The 18,559-nt window shown below is 38.2% G+C and overlaps 2 protein-coding genes across 2 annotated transcripts; both read right to left on the reverse strand.

Moving 5' to 3' along the window:
* Positions 1-1,633: 1,633 nt before the first annotated feature.
* On the reverse strand, positions 1,634-5,168 carry manea (mannosidase, endo-alpha). Its single transcript, XM_055038046.1, has 5 exons — positions 5,048-5,168; positions 3,840-4,467; positions 3,048-3,157; positions 2,850-2,926; positions 1,634-2,760 (listed from the first exon to the last, which is right to left on the reverse strand). The coding sequence occupies exons 2-5, from the start codon at positions 4,351-4,353 to the stop codon at positions 2,127-2,129; spliced, it is 1,335 nt and encodes a 444-aa protein (XP_054894021.1). The 5' UTR covers positions 4,354-4,467; positions 5,048-5,168; the 3' UTR covers positions 1,634-2,126.
* Positions 5,169-6,958: 1,790 nt separating this feature from the next.
* On the reverse strand, positions 6,959-18,488 carry LOC129365452 (serine/threonine-protein phosphatase PP1-beta catalytic subunit-like). Its single transcript, XM_055038657.1, has 8 exons — positions 18,389-18,488; positions 13,624-13,755; positions 9,917-10,147; positions 9,728-9,832; positions 9,567-9,638; positions 9,314-9,465; positions 8,155-8,289; positions 6,959-8,057 (listed from the first exon to the last, which is right to left on the reverse strand). Exons 1-8 carry the CDS (start codon positions 18,438-18,440, stop codon positions 7,953-7,955), a joined length of 984 nt encoding a protein of 327 aa, XP_054894632.1. The 5' UTR covers positions 18,441-18,488; the 3' UTR covers positions 6,959-7,952.
* Positions 18,489-18,559: the final 71 nt, after the last annotated feature.

The raw sequence follows: 18,559 nt of genomic DNA on the forward strand, positions 1-18,559 counted from the left end.
TTCCTCAAACAGTCAGCACAAGCTGTCTGGCAATAATGGGACATTCAAAGTCACTTAAATCCCCCTTCTTTTCCCTTTTGATGCTCAGTTTGAACTTCTGTATGTTGTCTTCATCCTATCTAGAGGCCCAAGAGCATCATTAGTTTATTAGTTTATCAACAAGAAAACCTAGATGATTGTATTGTGTATTGTATTGTGCAGGACTTTTAAACAATGGCCCAGAAACAGCCTTGAAACAGCTCACTGTTTAAAAACCCTTGAACTCCACTACCTCTGATAGAAGACCTGGGGCCGTCATCAAAAAATCTTAAGATGAAAAATAGTTCCTTGTGTCGTCATTTTAGGAAAGTTCTTACAATTTCTGAAATTCTAAGATTTTTCTTAGAAAGAAATCACAGAGACACCTCCCAACATAGCAAAGGGTTAGCAGTGATGAGGAGGACTTTAACTGAGTGTTGAGCAGAAAAGATGATGGAAAGACTGAGAAAGGAGAGATATTTTCTGCAAAATGGACAGAACTGTGCATGCTGTCGAAACTGGGCTTCAAAGGTTGATTTCTTTTTTGTTTTGGTTTTTGATGCTGTGTTTTCAAGTTGTGTAATTTGTTTGATAGGATATGAGGTTGTTTTGGGGTTTTTTTTTTGGCAACATTTGGCCCACGCTCCTTACCAGGAGATAGCACTAATGGTCCATTGAGTTGCTTGCCAATTGCTATTAAACAACAAGATGAAGAACCAATCACAGCTTCACCTAGCAATGGGGTCAACCACACCTCCTCACTAAGGGTGTGGGATACTGGACATTTTGATACTGATCCAACACCAAGTGGTTATTATTTGAGTTCCAGAAAGATTTTATTCAGCTGCCCATCAGGCTGGCAAAATTGTATTACTGATCACAGATTAAACTGTGAAAACATGAATTCATGACTGAGATTATAAATGTTCCTGATTTTCTATTATTGTTTTTGGCTGGAAGGTCTGTCAAGAGACTGCTGTCTCTGTGTTGGTCAGGTTTGGGGAGCTCAAATTGCATTTGAAAGAAACCAAATATTTTGAGCGCCAACAGTACAAAGTTATAAATTTCTCTCTCAAATTAAAAAGTAAGCTCTCATCATTTGGCATTTTAATTCCAACATATGTGCTGCTGTTATTTTGCAGACAATAAAGACAAACTGCAAGAAAAAGCATTGATTTATACATGGCTGGCTCGATCACTATTCAGCACAAATCCTTAAGGTTAAACTAGGAGCACTATAGCACTGAGAATAAGGAGCATGAGATTTAGGAAAAAAGTGATGGTTGGCACACTTTGACGATTTCTACGTTGTTTTTGATAAATCTGCTGTGGCCTTTTCAACAAGCACTTATTCCAGTATACTGAGAACGCCTAGCAAGTGCAAACTAAAACTGAAATTGCTTCCAGTTTTTTTTTTTCACCTAAATAATTTCTCATCTCAGATAACGATGTCACAAGCCAAGCAGGAGTGTGAAACTGTCTGTTATTCATAGTGTTGTACCTGTTCAAAACAGGAAGGCGGGCTGTAACAACTGTGACACTGGCAGGAATTTGAACTGTGTGTGATGTGCTTGTGATTGTGGGGTTTTGAAAGGTGACGACAACTTTCGACACATCAGGATCTGATCAGTTTATTCAAGGGATTCGTGCAAACGCTTAAGCGCCATTCCAAAACGCTTCACAGTGAGACACCTCGAATAAGGTGAAAAGAAAATATTGAACAGACTCTCTGCATTCACAATATGGGTACAGAACAAAAAAGCCACTCTGTCACTTTACTGTTTGGACCAATAAGGCCCATATTAGCATTGAAGACTGGAATGTCTTGGAATTATTTTTCAAGCTCAAATCCTAATAAATAACTTGACCATTTAACGTAAACAGAAAATAACACAGTTCATAGTTGAAGTGCAAACAATAAAAAATTAAAAGAAATTGTGACTGAAGTAAAAATTAACATAGTGAATGAGTCATTTTCTCAACTGTGATTTTACCTCATTAAAAATTTCTTAAGCAACCAGCCATCATTTTCAAGTTGAAGACCATTTCACAAATTAATTGAGTTTCCAGCAGTAGGTCATATCATTTTCAATAAATTATCTCTATGATCAGTCCTGCCATCTTTGTCGTTCTCCACCAAATATTGCTGCCCATTTGCGAGTTATCTCCAGGTAGATGGTCGGCTTATTCGGCAGATAGTCGAGGTACACGGTTTGACCCGTTTTGGGAACAGCCGTCTCAATCTGAGTCCCCTCGTGCCACTCGTTAAAAGAGGTAATGGAGATAAAATCGGGTCTGGACTCCAACGCCGCACTCAGCGAGGTTTCGTAGTATTTGCCGTTGATGCGATTTCGAGTGTTTTTGAAGTTCCACGGTCGAACGCTTGTGTCAATGTATCCTGGGCCCACACTCGGAATGAATAGGAGGTCGTTGTCATCGCAGAAGGCTTTGATAGAGACCCAGTTGCGCTGAGTGGAGCCGTATGTGAATCCGTTGGTAGCGAAGTAAGTGTAGAGGCCATCGAACCCTGCAGTCAGGATCTCGCGCTTATGTTTCTCTTCAACGAGTAGGGCGATGAAGATGGCGTCATACGGTGTGTCCCTGATGCTGCTGCTGTCTGTGTGTTTCAGCAGCTTAGCCCATTGCTCCGAGTTCATCAAGTAGGAGTCATACACATAGAAAAGTGGAAGGAGTTTGCCAGCGTTTGTCCGGTACTTGAAAAATGCAGGATGCTCCCCATATCTGAAAGATATGCAATCAATGGTAAATAGAAATGTATTCACTTAAAGTAGAAGGCGACTATAAAACAGCTAATCTAGTACAACACTTACTTATCAATGATAAATTTGACATTGGTAAACATGTTGACTTCATCTCTGCCTTTGTAGGGCTCAATATGAAAAGCAACCTGCAAACAGACAATATTATTTTTTGCATCTGATTCCAACAGATCGAAGGGGTTGACATTGGCTGAACAACATTTGATAAAATTTCCACAAGACAAAACACTAAGCTATTGTCATATGCACCTTTATGTGGTATTTATGTGCCGCCTCCAGCAAAGAAGGTACGATTTCATCAATTGGCTCACCATTGTCATCATTTGTGGAAGGGGGATACCAGGAAACAGCGATGACACCTGACGATAAACACAAATATGAAGAACAGCTACACAATATCTGAGGCAAAAGGAGGCTTTATTTTCAAATCCTTGAAGCAGATTTAAATGTTAACTGTTTAGAAATCTTAATTTATTCATTCTAACAACTTTATTTTTCTAGTGATTCATTTTTTTTAATGTATCCATTACTCAGTGAATATCTGAGAAAATTTTGCCAAAGTCTGCAGCTCATTCTAGACCCACCAGGTCAGAAGGAAACATCTTGGTATCGTCTAGATACCAAAACATTCTGGCTCTCCTCCGGGTTCTCCTTTAAGTGGGATTTGCTGATAAGACACCAAAGGTAGGAGTCCCAGAAACATCCTGATCAGCTCATTTACTCTCATCAACGTGGAACAGCAGTAGCTTGACTGGGATTTGGCTTCATTAAATAGTCGCCACATGCCCAAATAATCTACATTTCTAAATACCCCACTTACCTTTTGGGGAAAGTTGGAAAATAAGTCTAAATTTCAACAGAAAAAAAGTGTTCTTGGTCACTTTCCTCTGAAACATATTTCTTGAGACAACCTAATGTCACCTGGAACATCCCTATTATTAACAAAATCAGATCTTAAATGTCAAATTAAAAATTATAACATTTTTAAACACTGATAACCATTGAACTAAGTAAGAATCATAAGTATCATATTTGGCTTACCAATGGCTGCTGTTCGCAGCTGCTGCATGTGTGCCTCTAAAACTGAGGGGTCTCTGGAGCTGTACGGCCCTAAGGAGGGGTAATAGTTGGCCCCGATATCATCAGGAGGTTTGTGCCTTCCTTGTGGATATTCCTGAGCAACCTTTGCATCCCAATGTGGCAGCTGTGGATGATCCCAGTGGATGTATTTGCCATCAAATGTGGGGTTTCCATACCATACATAGTAGAAGGCATGGAGATAGTAGTTGGGAGGAGGAAACTTCCTCATTGTGCTTTCCAGCCCTGCATCCTTGACCGACTCAACAGGGTCGCTCATTTTTGTCTCTTCAAAGCTTTTCTTGAAGGCCCTCTGGTTCTGAGGAGCAGTCTGTCTGTTAAGATTTATTTTAACCTCACCAGGACTGTCAAAAGGAGAGTCCTCTGGGGCAAGAGCCTTTAAAACCAGAGTTATGATGACCAGGAGCAATGCTAGGGAGACTAAGGCGATGCAGGATTTGAGCCTAAACCTAGCCATTTTTCACTCACTGCTGGGAGTTTCCCATAGTTCATTGTTGAAACATCAGCGAGGGCCTGATGGTGGAAACGGTGCCACTGAAGGAGGGATGAAGGGTTGTTGTTCAGCCTGGTTCTTTGGGGAAACAAAAATCAAGACTTCAATTTCATTCAATATTACGGCTATTTAGATTTTTACAACAACCTACAAATTAAAAAGGTCATCTTAAATGAATGAGCCCTAAAGATTTCTCATTGGTGCATCTCTAACTTTAGCAGCTTTGTCTCAGATTTAGCCTTTTCTGCGAAATGTTTCAGCTACAAATAAGCAACACACAACGAGAAGACCATCATCAGTCTGATGGCAATCCAATGTATTCTTTTCCAAACTAAACAATTACACGGAAATATTGTTTACCTAAATTAACTGTAAAAACCGTGTTAAATATAGCAAATGCATATGGCAGCTGGCTAACATGTCAAGACTATGATGACGGTGTCTTAAGGAAAGGACACCTTAAGGTCCTTGTTTATTTTTACATATTTTCAGCCAAAGTCAATGTGCACTGCCCTGAACTTCAGACCTTTCAACACCAGCAGCAGCAGCAGCAGCTAACCATGGCAGGACAGACTGTTAGCTTTATTCAACACAACTATAAACTCGCTCTAGCCCTCGAATAAACAAGGTAAAGTGCCCAAAACGCACACAAACTTACAGTAACAGCGTGCTTTAGTCTTTCTGAGTTATTTAAGCCGTGTAAGACAGGGGACGTGAACAAAACCACCACTTCTGGTTCGGCACTCGTCCTGGAATGCATCCCAGATCTACAAACGCTCTGCTAGCATTGTAACCATTTACTGTGACCCGTCTATGTTTGTAGATAGTTGTGATGGCCCGGGCTACGTCACACGTACCGGAGAAGCATTTATACTGCCCCCATCGGGCTGGAAGTTGTAATACAGAAATCTGTCCAAAAAAATGCTTGCAAGTGAGCTGTCGAGAAACATTTAACTTCATTTGTAACAATAAACCATACTCGCAACAATTTTACTGTCGTCACTAAATATGAAACTATTTGCTACTATCATATCTTTAAATTTCACACTTTGATAATGCTCTGTTTATGTGAAATATTTCCATCCTACAATGTATTGTGCTCCACATGTTTTTTGTTTATTGTGACATGACATCAATGTATCTATCTAAGATGGACATAATCATTGGAACAAAAAGCATCCTTAAAGTTTTGACCCATGCATTTGGGGTCATTTTAATATAATTAACAGCTCTTGTCCAGCCAGCTACTAAAAGGGCATTTTAATTTTTTTCACAGTGCAGTGCAGTCCACAACTATATTTGCGACTCCTATAGTGTAGCAAATATGGCCCAAAAAATATATAAAAACCTAACCTGTAGTTTGAGTGTCTTTTTGTGTAAAACCCCTATGTTGAAACTCATACTTGCTTTTAACAAATATCATTGGTGCCACAATTAACGCCCCTAACATCAAGATAAGTGGCCCTAAAAAAACTTTTTCAGATTAGTAAGTGCTGGACACTTTTAATTGTGAACAACTCCGTTCTGTTTCCCTGGAGTATGAATACTACAAGACACATAAGTCCATTTCTCAGAACTGAAGCGGCTTTGCACATTAAAGGAGAAATGCCTTCATTGTGACTTCTGTAAACAATGCTAAATTGCCTCCTAGGGTCAAATTTCCATTACAAATTATTTTATGCCCTTTTTAATGTAACTCAACAATTAGATTTTGGTAATCCAGATGAGACTTTGTCCTTGGTTTCTTCTGCAGCCCCTTAATTACCAGTTTCATTCAAGTTGGATGCAGACTCTTCAGATTGGAGTTCAAAGCTCATTTCTCCCTCTTTTCCTGGGTGTTCACTTCTCTGCCTAAATGACAAACATTTCACCGATTGCCACCCACACTAAGGTCAGCTGGGGGGTCCATATGCGAGACAACAGTTTGCTAAATATATTAAAAAAAGGTAAATATATATATATATACATTTTATTTATACAATTACTCTAGAATAGAATGGAGTTGGGAGTGATGAATTAGATATTGAACATGTTCAAGATAAATAAAAATGACAACTGACTTTTCCTTTCATCCATTTTATTGAATGTATTCACTTTGAAATAACCGTTTACAAACTGTAAAACAGCTTTTGGTAACACCAAGGAAATAAGTTAAGCAAACTGAAAGTAATCCATCATGAAAAAACAACATAAAAATAAAACAAAAAATACCAAACTAATCGAATGAGAAAAGAAGCAACTTTTCTGTTTGAAGTTACAAAAGCTTCTTGTGAACAGTAGAAACTAAAGATGGACACCAACCTGCGAGCTGGACAGTGTGAAGGGTAAGCAACACTAGCAATGTCATGAAAAACTCTCTCCCCCATATTTGGATGCTTGCTGTTTTACATGAGGCGTACAGTTTGTGCATCGCAGTGCCATATTTATCCACCAGGTGGCAACACAATCACACAGCAAAGCTAAAACTTTGCTAATTTTCACACCTTGTACCTGGACTGAATGGGTTAGGAGAAGAAAGCTAGTGTTAAGCAAACTTAGAATATTTAGTTCCAATATTATGGGCTGTTTCTGAAGCTTGCAATGTCTTTTTTTTTTTAAATGTTTTTTGATTCATCATTACCGTGAAAACAATGTGTGCCAAGCCCCATGACATTCATTACTCATAATGTGTCATCAAATCAATCGCTCGCTCTCAAGACAAAATTAAGATTATAGAAGGGAGGGGGAAAGAAATGAGAAAAACTGTCAATACCGACTCAGAGCAAGAAAGCAGCATGTTTTTTACGTAGGAGTCAAAGTACAGGGAGACAAGACAGAATGGGCAAACTGACGCTGAATACATTTTGTTTGCGTAGATGATGTCCAAGATCAGAAGGGACAAATTTGTTCATTCAAACTGGTCTGTTCTACAAACATGAAGGTGCTCTTTATTAATGCTTAAAAAAAGTTCATGTGCACAAGAACCACTAAGAGTACTACACATGCTGTGATAAGTTGAAATAAGACTTTTGTTTTGGTCCTGCAGTGGAACAGCAGTCCCAGTTACAACACACAAGAGGATTTTTTTTGTTTTACTGTTTTTAAGGTCAATGTAAAATATTGTTGAACCTTCATTTTGTTTTTATGACGCCCAAAAAAAAAAAAAAAAAAAAAAAGAAGAAGAAAAAGAACAGACTTTTGCAACTTGGTCACATTGTTCTTTGACATACAAAGAAAGCATTCCCTAACACAATAGAATCTCAGAAAACCTCAAGCAGCATTAGAATTAAAACCACCAATAAGGTTAATTTTTTTTAATATTTTCAAAAACAAAACAAAATCCAAACATAAAGGCAAAACAACCCAACTGATAAGTCACAGCAAATGTATATACACGTACACTTTAAGAAAAGAGCTGTCAGTGGTGTTGACGAGAGGCTGGCTGAGTGGAGGAGGAGTGGAGGATTTGGACAATCAGACAACCCCCGTATCTTCTCACTTCTAGGGGTGTTGTGGGGTCGCCATAAAGGCAGATCTGGAATGGACAAAATGACAAGGAGTGGGGACAAGCCACAGTTGGGTGTTCACCTCTTTTTGGGAGGTTGGGTGGTGCGGGGTGGGGTCACAGGCCGACCAGAATTTACGCCCCCGTACTGGTACTTGGCCTTCTTCTCTGAGGGCTTCAGAATCTTAAGAAAAAAGAGTTTATATTTGAGTGATTATTTCTGTAATAACATATCAGTTTGGGGGAAAAAAATATCACAACTCCATTTGCTTTTTGACTACCTGGAAGGAGCACATGAGAGACTCATCCACACTCATCATGCCGCCTGCGTTGTCAAACTCCCCGCAGTAGTTTGGAGCAGAGAAAAGTGTGACCAGTTGGCGTTTGGCAAAGAACTCGTATCCATCCTCCACAACCTGTTTTAAGACACGTGGTGTTATTATAACACCCACAGCGATCAATAACAAACAGATCTTCAGCTACTCTCACAAACTAACTGTGCTGTCAGGGCAGAGCTTACTAAACCATCTCAGAAATATTCCAACATCAACTCCATACATTGCACTGTCTACATTGTATCTTGCATTTGTGTCCATTGAATGTTTTCACATTTTGTCATAACACAGCCACAAAATTCAGATCTACTACGCAGGTGGGAGAATCTGTTGACATGATCACTGTTTGTTATGCACTACATAACTCTGGCCTGTATGGACGAGCTCAAAGAACAAAGTTATTGTTTGAAGAAAGGCCAAACATAGAAGCAAAATACTCTGTTCAGTTGAGACCAAAAACAAACAATTTTGTCCATGTGCAAAGCACTGTGTGTGGCGGAAAACTAAGAATGCACATCTCCTTGGACACATCATGCCAACTGTGAAACCTGCTGTAAATCTGTAGCAAGACATTAAAACTGATGTTTGAACTCACTTCCCACCAGATCAACAGGTAATTAAAAAGTACAGGAAATCATTTCAGTCTCTCTGGTTTTGCATCGCTGGCAGAAACATACCCCAAAAAACTTGCAGCTCTAATGTCGGTGAAAGATTCTTCTACAAATTACAAATGTATTCCACATTTTCAGATTTGTATTAGTCATTTTCATTCACATCCCAATTATGCACTTTGTTGTATTGGTCCAAAAATTGTTAGAAAGTGACAATGCATGGAAAAGATATAGGAGAAGAAATACTTAAGAGAGCACCGTAGCAATTCAATCAAGCAAAACAGATGAACCATTACCCAGTGCTTGAATGCATGATGCTTAGGGAAGAAGAGGCGAAATGGAGGTAGAAACCAGGGAACACATATCCACTATTATTAATGTAGCTTACACAAGATTTTCTTATCGGCACTGGTAATTGAAACAAGTCTCTGTTAAGTGTGCAAGAGAAACGATAATGCTTACATAAAGGATTTTCAGAATCTATCTCTAATTACCTGGTGGGCTCTGCAGATGAGGTCCAGGTCATGGCGGTTTAGGAATTTACTGACCACATCTGCCCCAAAGGTGAAGGAGACTCCACGATCATTCTCTCCCCAGCCTTGCACATCCTTATCCGGATCCGACCACAGCAAGTCACACAGAAGGCCTGATACAAGCATGTCAGGAAAGAGTTGCAAGGTATGGACACCAAGATGGAATGTGAATAAAACCGATCAAGCATGAAGTGTATGCAGATAGAAACAGCACCTGTATCTGGCACGTCTGTCGGCCTCATGATCCTACGAATCTGCTCCATTGACTGCAAATCAGGTGAAAGCCCTGACAGAAAATAAACATCAGCTTATGATTGGCTGTATTGAATACATGTATAAAAAAAATTCAACCGCATATCTGCAGTAGACACTCACCTCCATGGCAGCAGAAAATCTTCTCATCAATTATAGCAGCAATGGGGAGGCAGTTAAAGCAGTCTGTGAAGGTCTTCCACAACTTAATGTTGAACCTGCGCTTGCCTGCAAATGTACGAATACACATCTTACGAACTAAATACTTTATGCTTTTCAGAGATATTTGTAGCCCTTTATGAATTCACTTACATTCGTCATAGAAGCCATAGATACGATTGATGGAAGCGCACTCATGATTTCCTCGGAGCAGGAAAAAGTTTTCTGGATATTTGATCTTGTAGGCCAGCAACAGACAGATGGTTTCCAGGGATTGCTTTCCTCTGTCCACATAATCACCCAGGAAGAGATAGTTTGCTTCTGGAGGGAAGCCACCATACTCAAACAGCCTCAGGAGATCAGTGTACTGCCCATGGATGTCACCTAAATAGAGGGTGAGATGCAAAGTGTACAGCTGGGATTTTATAACTGGAATATTGTTCGTCGAAGCTTAAATAAACATACAAAAGATTATAGTTTGGTAAAACACAACTAGTGAAATTGCAACAAGAGGTCATTCAGATTTTGAAACAAAGCATCAAAGAAACAGTAGTTCTTAAAATTTCCTTCATGGAGTCATATGGACTTGTTTCTCTTTATAGATATAAAAATCTGGATGTACATAGTGCTGAGAAGAACTTTTTTTTTTTTTGTTTTGGCTTTTATAAACACACATTTATTTCAGAGCAAACACAGATTATATACAAAAGCAGATTTCAGAAGATGTTCTGAAAAAACAACAGCAACAAAAAAACAAACAAAAAAACAACTCTTTCTCATCCTGGCCATATGTGGGAAAAGTAATCAAAATCATTGACATGATTCAGGTTAAAAAGGGTTAAAAAGCCATTTCTAAGATATCCACAAACAACTGGGATGACTTGTTGTAATTTATAAAATTATGAACTCTGGTTTCTACAAAGAAATCTAATGATTTTATGACTTAAGCAAATTAAATCATGCCGCAGAACAAACACCACCAAGTCATTTGCTAAATAGTTATGAAAAAAAGAAAGAGTCTGATTGGCCTAGTGAAAGCCAAGACATCAATCTGATTCAGATTTGCATCTTAAACAGGCTGTTCATGCTTAGAAACTACCCAGAGTGGCTTAATTTGTCATAATCCACTGATATGAAATTCTAAATCAGTGGGTTATTGGAAACATGTTCATGCAAAAGACACCATGAGCACTTATGCCTCCGGGGCAATCACTTGTTTTGCATTAGGCCTGGTTGATCTGGATATCTAATTGACTTCATAAATGAATTAATCATCTAAAAACAGATATTTGTTTTTAATTAGATTAATTTGTTTTCCAATCTTAAAAACATGAAAGTGTGACAGAAAAAGATACTTTCTCTTTGACACTTATACATTGTCATTTTACAATGACCACTAGATCGACACAGAAGGCTGTGGGAAAGGGGGCAGCAGAGACAAACATCCATCACAATTAAAGCTATTTGTAAAAAGGAAGCACGCATAACCCACCTTGCAATTAAACACACCCCGAGTTTAATTTGAACTGTTCTCTCAGGGTTTAAGACCAATGGCTTCCATCCTTGACCTTCAGAAAACCCCAATGAGCTGTAGATGCTCCCAGCAAAGCACCAAATCTCTGCAGGAGAGAATCATCACTCGGCCAAGACCTGCTTCCTTCTATATCCTATTGCGCCAACTTAAGGGTTGCTCTAATTTTGGATAAATGGTGCAGACCCAGATGACTGAAGAGGTCTAAACCACAGAAGAACAACAATTACTGGCTGCATTGTGCCACAGAAGGAGACTGAATGTATGTGCCACAGTCTTTTGGTAGGAGTGTTTCATTACAAGACAACATTAAAAGCAAATTAAAATATAAGAGAAGCAACTAAAACCAAAACATGTATTTTATTTGAGCTCATGAAACTGGTAGGGATACATTTTTTTTTTTGGCATTTCAAAGGGCACATTGGTGTTTTATACAACCAAACCCAAACCACAGCTGGCACCAGAAGACATATGGTTGTATAATGTTACTCTGCCTGCTAGTTTAAATACAAGCTAACCCTCTTTTGTTGCCGTCTGCCTATTCTTAAACGTCTCATTTCCATCTAAGAAGCACAACCCTCACAGAAATACCTGAAGAACAAATAATTATGAAAAACAAATTAAAAATAGAGACTAAACACAGAGAATATCTTCCAAAAGTGAAATACAGAGCTTGGTTACATAAGAAAATTCTAAAATGCTTCGAATGAATAAATTGCTGCTCTAAGCTGTGCAGACCAGGCTTTGTGGGCTGCACTCTGCACACAGAGAGTCTGCCCTTTAGTACAGCCATCACTTCAGTGTGAAAACGTGTTTTCTAAATTCAGTTAATGACGTCTAGAGTTCAAGGACTTATGAAAAATATCCATATTTTTTGTTTATTTATTTATATATAAAAAGTTTTCACATTTTGTCATTTTACAATCACAAACCTCGATGTATTTCATTCATTTAAGTTATAGACTAACATACAAGGAATGCATAATGCATAGTGCAAAACCTGCAGTGGCTTCGCAACAACAGCAAAGCATAAACAGAATCTCTGGGGTGCACTTAGACCAGGAGACTTCCTACAAACGCCTTAGTCATTTAGATTTCAAGAATAGGCATCTGCAAACTAATTCCACACGGAAAGTGAATGTTTGATTAAGGTGAAATATAAGTTGCATGGAGACCAATCCTGCTGTTCTGTATTCGGTTTACAACTTTGGAGGCATCACAGAATAAATTAATTTCAGGGCAAGGTTTCAAGAAATACTGCATTGTGAATAAAAGCAAAACAACATAAACAACTTCATGGCTTTTGATGCTAGAAGAACTGATCAATCTAAACACTACTTAAAATAAATCCATACAGCACAAAGAAAACAATAAACAAGCAGAAAATATTTGCATGTGAGGCAATTAGTTATTTTATTTATTTTGTCCCTTTAAATGTAAAATGTTTGAGCCTGGAGAGTATAGCTACCAAGAGAAATTTGAATGCTCTCCCTCTCTCAGTAATGCGAGAGAAGGAAACATCTTCGACCATTTTTATGGTTCTTCAAGTAGAGGTAAAGCACAACCCACATATGGAGGCCTTAGTCCTTGACGCGGCCATTGCAGGTTTGATTTCTGGCATGGTGACCTTTGCTACATGTCTGCACCTTCACTCTTTACCCACTTTCCTGTCAATTCACTATCAAATAAAAGCCACTAGAGCCACTAACACTTTGAAAAACAACAACAAAAAAAGCATTTAATGTGTTGTTTTCCTTTTTCCAGCCTTTCTGTTCTGAATTATTATTAATTATTTATATTAGGAGCACAGATGACATCATGTCACACTTAAGAGAGCAAACACAAACAGGACCTCATATTAATCAAGGCCCATATAAATAAAGTGTTGCCATTTGAAATTTCCTTCAGTGCTTTATATTAGTGACTAGAGTTACTTAACATTTCCTGGAGAAAGTAGACCCTGATATTTCCGATTGACAAGAAGCTGCCAACATTTCTAAATCCAGCATTTTGTAAAGCAGACAGAATGTAAAAACTGATGTAATACATCAGCCTTCCTAGTTATCTGCTACAGGTCCTCCCAAGGGGAGTTACCAATGGACGTTTTGTTACAGGCAACTCTTTTTCGTACCCAAATAGGGTGGGTATAAAGCAACCATAACTGAAAAATGAATAGAACCTCCCGAAGTCTAATCCTGTGCTGTACCAGACACTGAACCAGAAAATACTGTTTATTTTGTTTAGAGGCCTTTCAGATTTTCAGATCTAAACTCTGGATTACACTCAGGAGTTGTAATCTTAAAACATAAAGAGAACAGAAAACACTCACCACAAATCTTCAAAGGTGCCTCAAGCTCCAGGAGGATTGGCTGACTGAGGAAGATCTCCCTTGACTTGATGCAAAGGCCACGGACCTCTGCCTCGGTCATCTGGACTATCTTTCCCGGACGACATCCCCGCACTGCGGAAGCGAAACAAAACTGTCAGTGAGACCGGCAACTTCCATCATGGGTCTGCTCTCAGAAAGAAGGCTGCAGTGGAAGCACAATTTACCTAAGGAGAAAATACACTTCAAGCAGAATCTCAAAAAGCTGTCTTGTAAGAAGATGAACTGTGGGTGTAATGATTCTGCAGCTCATAAGTGATTACAGCCATACTTTAGGAACCTGGTGCTGAGGCTGTGAGAGGAGCAAACATCTTCAGCCACAGTGTGGGCGGCGTTGGCGCTGTAGCTTCACTGCAAGCTCAAGCGTGCTTTATGGCACTGTGACCCATCTTAGAACACCGAGAAGAAAAGCGAGTCGCAAAACGCTGGCTGGAGTCAGCAACTGAATTGGGTGGCTATATGAAAAGTAGGATTATTTAAATAATAAAAAAGAAATGTGGCGACTACGCTGGAGGAACATTTTACTATTTTGCTGATCTTATTTGTTTTCTCTTCCAGCATGTTTCTCATAAGAAAGCCATACCAAGCCATTACTGAAATTGCTCAATCCTAAATTCCTTTTTATAATGTAACCTTTGCTAACCTTCTTTAAAATAAAAACATGAACAAATCCATAATCAGGTAAATGCGTAACTTCTAAGCATTTGTGTGTTCCCTTGCAGTAAAGACGCCCACTTAAAAGTCCAAGAAAGGAAAGCAAGCCTTAGTAACATCCTTTATTATTTGTGTTTTTCTAACAGCCTCTGAAATAGAAAAACAAGTTCAAGAAAAAAAGAGAGTAAACTGTGTGTGCAGACAGGCTTAGAAAAAGCATTTCTGTTCAGTTTCATCCACACCCACATAATCATCCCATTTAAACTAAAGCATTGGAATTTCCTCATTGCCGCATTATGATTAGTCATGTAATTGAATGTGTCACAAGGGTTAGACATTAAATTAAATTTCCAAAAACATACAGAGATGATAAATGTGATGACCCAAAACATTTCAAAGCTTTAGTATTACCGGTGCGAAACGTTATCTCTCTTTTTGTGTGCGTGTGTGTGTAATTAGCCATCTACTTTACACCAAATCCAGCACGTAACATGAAGCAGAATTAGGGCTCATTACCAGACCTCATCAGTGCAAAGTAAGCTAAGCTCGGGTGCTTAGCCTGCTTGGCTTTAACACTGAAGCTTTCACTGTTTGCGGTGGCACTCTGCAGACTGGCACTTTTAGAAGAGATTAGGTTTATAAGATCACCCAGTGGCAAAAGCTGAACAGAAGTGTTGACAAGGATTTGTGACTCTCACAAAGCACAGCAGTTTGTGTGCGGTGTTTATAGTTAAAGTGACAGTGCTTTCAATTCATTTTAATAGCAAAGTGTGATTAAACAATCAATAGGACAGTTTTTTTACTCTGTGTTGAAAAATTTAAGTGAACATTTGGAAAATGTTCACTTCATGCATCAATGCTAAAAACTCCCACGTTGTTTGGTTTGTGAAGCCATCAATGTTATTTAAAGCACTTCACTGGGATTTTAGTGAAAATCTCAAAGGTTAAAAACGCTTGATTCATTTGTCTTGAAATCCCTTATTTTCTTTTGGATTTTAAGTAATTTCTTCCATCAAAACATGTACATCATTTTTTATTCCTTTAATGATTTCCTCTGTTACAGTTACTTCTTGATTCAGAAGAAAGTTTAGACAAATTAGTTTGTATAATTGAACTAGAAAAAAAAAAAAAGAAATTGCAATACCTTGCTTACTTCTCATAGCAAATAAAATATTTTATTAGACTAAAGAAAAGAAAAAAAGTCTCAAAGTTGGTTACAGCTAGTCAATGATTTGAAAACAGCTAGTTTCTGGTTAATATCAGCTGAAAGTCCAATAGAAAATAGACACACATTTTTAAAGCCAAAAGGATGAAAACAAGGGTTAAATACACTTAAAAAATAATTAATAAACAATGTAAAAGGAGAGAATAATACCTTGCGGGCAACTTAAAACCAAGCTAGCGTGAAGACAAGGTCAAAGTACTTTTAATATATTGCATCCTAAAATAGAAATCTATAATTGTGGGAGCTCTAAATATGCCATGTCCATCCAACAGATGTCACAGATGCTGAAGTAAAGTATGCCAAGGACAGAGGAGTTTGCCTTAGTGGTCAAGTAATGTTCCATGAAGCTGATACACTCAAAAGTGGATGTGAACCCAGACTCTGACAGCAATTTTAAGGATAGGTAAAAAAAAAAGTCCAACTCTGAAATGTCTCACATTTGTGTTCTTGTGAATTTTTATAAATATATGGACAACTAAAGGCAGTGTGAGAGTATGAAAGCACTGGAGCCTGATCACAATTGTAAAACACACCTACAAACCAAGTGTGAACCAAAAACAGACCAGCTGTTAAGTATGCACACAAAGAAATTCTGAAAAAACAAAAGAGACATTATTTTTTGTGTTTTGGATTTTATTCTATCATTTTAGATCCTCGCTCTCGCTCAGACATCAGTTTTGTTTTGTTCTTTACCTTCAGCTTCATAAATTAACCTCTGTACTGAAAGAGTAAAATTTGTTATTTGTCTCAAAACCTGGGTGAAAATTAATACAAGAGCAGTCCTCTCCTCCAGCAGCTGCCTAATGGCTAATGCTACAAATGTAAACATTGAGCTGAATGTTTGGGCCTTCAGAACAGCCTGGTATGTCTGGTTAATTTCTTTCCAGCCAGTTGGATTTCTCTGGACTAACACAATGGTACCAGAGACCTTACTTGTACTTGGCAAGAACACTTGGATGATAATACATTAGCAGAAACAGTTTTGTTCCCTTCTGTAGAGTCAGAATGACAAACTTTTAAATAACATATTTAGGTTGTGTTGTAATTTATAAAGGTTATATGTAAGACATTGTGAATATATTTGTGAGAGTGATGCACTCACTACTACTAACAATAAAAATAATGTAAACATTTATATTGAAGTTAAACCAACTGTATGTTCATACTGTGATATATTTGGTACTAAAATTAAATGTTTCAACTTTCTAGGCTGCAAAATATCAAAGTATTTATCGAATCTCAGTTGTTAGACCGGATCTAGTCAAAGGAAAATAAAACGTTTGAACTTTTGTGCAAGCACAGACCAGTTACTGTTTTCATATTCCTATAATACAAACTAAAGAAAGTGCTCTACCAATGAGTTTTCTCCATCTTTATGGAGAGCAGAGTAATGCATCCCTTCTCTTTGCACCCGTTTCTTTGCTCTTCAATTTTACACTGCAGGATATTAGAAAACCATGACATTATGACAATACTCTTGAGCATTTCAATGATGATACTGATGTCATTCAAGTACTAATAAATATTTTTTCTGTCAATCCATTATCTCTACCTGTTTATTCTTGAAGGATCACTAGTGGTCACTGAGTGAGAGTTGGGTTACACCCCGGACAAGTTGACATACCATCACAGGGCGCATTAAAATCTAGGTCACTAAAATCTACACGAGGAGTAGGCATTAAGGACAGTGAAAGTTCATCCAACTGGCCGAATACATCATCGGCAAGTAGAGCGTGAATCCATGCCAGTCACTGAGTGAGAACGGAGCATGCTATTACATTAATGTAGTTTTAAAACCACACATGGAAAGCTACAAGCAGTTAGTGAAAAACAAGTATACTATTCACCTTTTTCTATTCTATTCTATTTACTTTATTCAACAGACTCATGGTCCACAAGATACACAACAACACAACATAAAAAAACAAGAGAAAATGAAAAATAAAATATTTTGGTAGTTAAATGTATTCTTTTGCTGCAGGATATGTTTTTCTACTTTTCATCATTTAGTTTTAAAAAAGACATAATTAGGTATTTATTGTGATACCAGCATATTTTTGATCAAGATACTAATATAATGAGACTCTTTTTCTAGCCCATGCCCAACACATATAAGTAAAAATACATCGATGCACAATTCATTGTTTAAAATCAAGTGCATTCATGCTCCTTTTTTCCTAAAATTACTTCTTACATAGAATTAGGGTGTGTGTATAGCCCCAGCATAAATTAGGTCAAAAACCGTTGTATCAGAGTTAGCATAAATATATGAATGCAAAACGCAAGTGCAGCTGAAAAAAAGGGAGCGCTAACAATCAATGCTGTTGTTTTGGGGGGGGTTTTCCCCTCTGTTATAATGTACTGCCTTCCACCTGTTTAGCAACAAGGCCGAGTCAAACAATTTGCCCGAGGCAAAGCAGAAACGTCCCTGCCCCTCCTTCTGAACATTAACGGTTTAGGAAATAAATTAGCTTAAAAACCCAATGAAATACAAAATACATTTACAAGCTTGGGGAATAAAACAAGACTTGTGTGTGTTAAATATCTAAAGCCTCACATAAAACTGCGCCAATGGAGACATGTAGGCGTTCACCGCTGACTGTTTATAAACACGACCGGGCAGCTAACGGTAACGCTAGTCGCAACTAGCCGGGGAATACAACGGTACCAATGGCTGACATTAGCAGTAGCTGCTAACAGTTGCCTGCGCTACGTGAATAAAAAAACAAAAACGGGACAGTTACTAACGCGCTAAAGATTTTTGAGCCGAATCAGAGAGTCCGAACCTTTACTTCTGCATAACAATACACATGTAAGAGAAAAAATTACCCTCCAGAAGCCGAGAGATGAGACTATCCACGTTCAATTCACCCTCCGCCATCTTCACACTGATGTTGAACAGTGTCAGTTGCTAGATATCCGTAGCGGACACTGGAGGGCGCTAACGAGGGGAAACAGGTACTTGACACAAATAAATAAAATAATGACCAATCAGGGATA

The sequence above is a fragment of the Poeciliopsis prolifica genome, unplaced genomic scaffold, assembly GCF_027474105.1.
Source record: "Poeciliopsis prolifica strain line A6 unplaced genomic scaffold, Auburn_PproV2 SCAFFOLD013, whole genome shotgun sequence".
NCBI classification, from domain to species: Eukaryota; Metazoa; Chordata; class Actinopteri; order Cyprinodontiformes; family Poeciliidae; genus Poeciliopsis; species Poeciliopsis prolifica.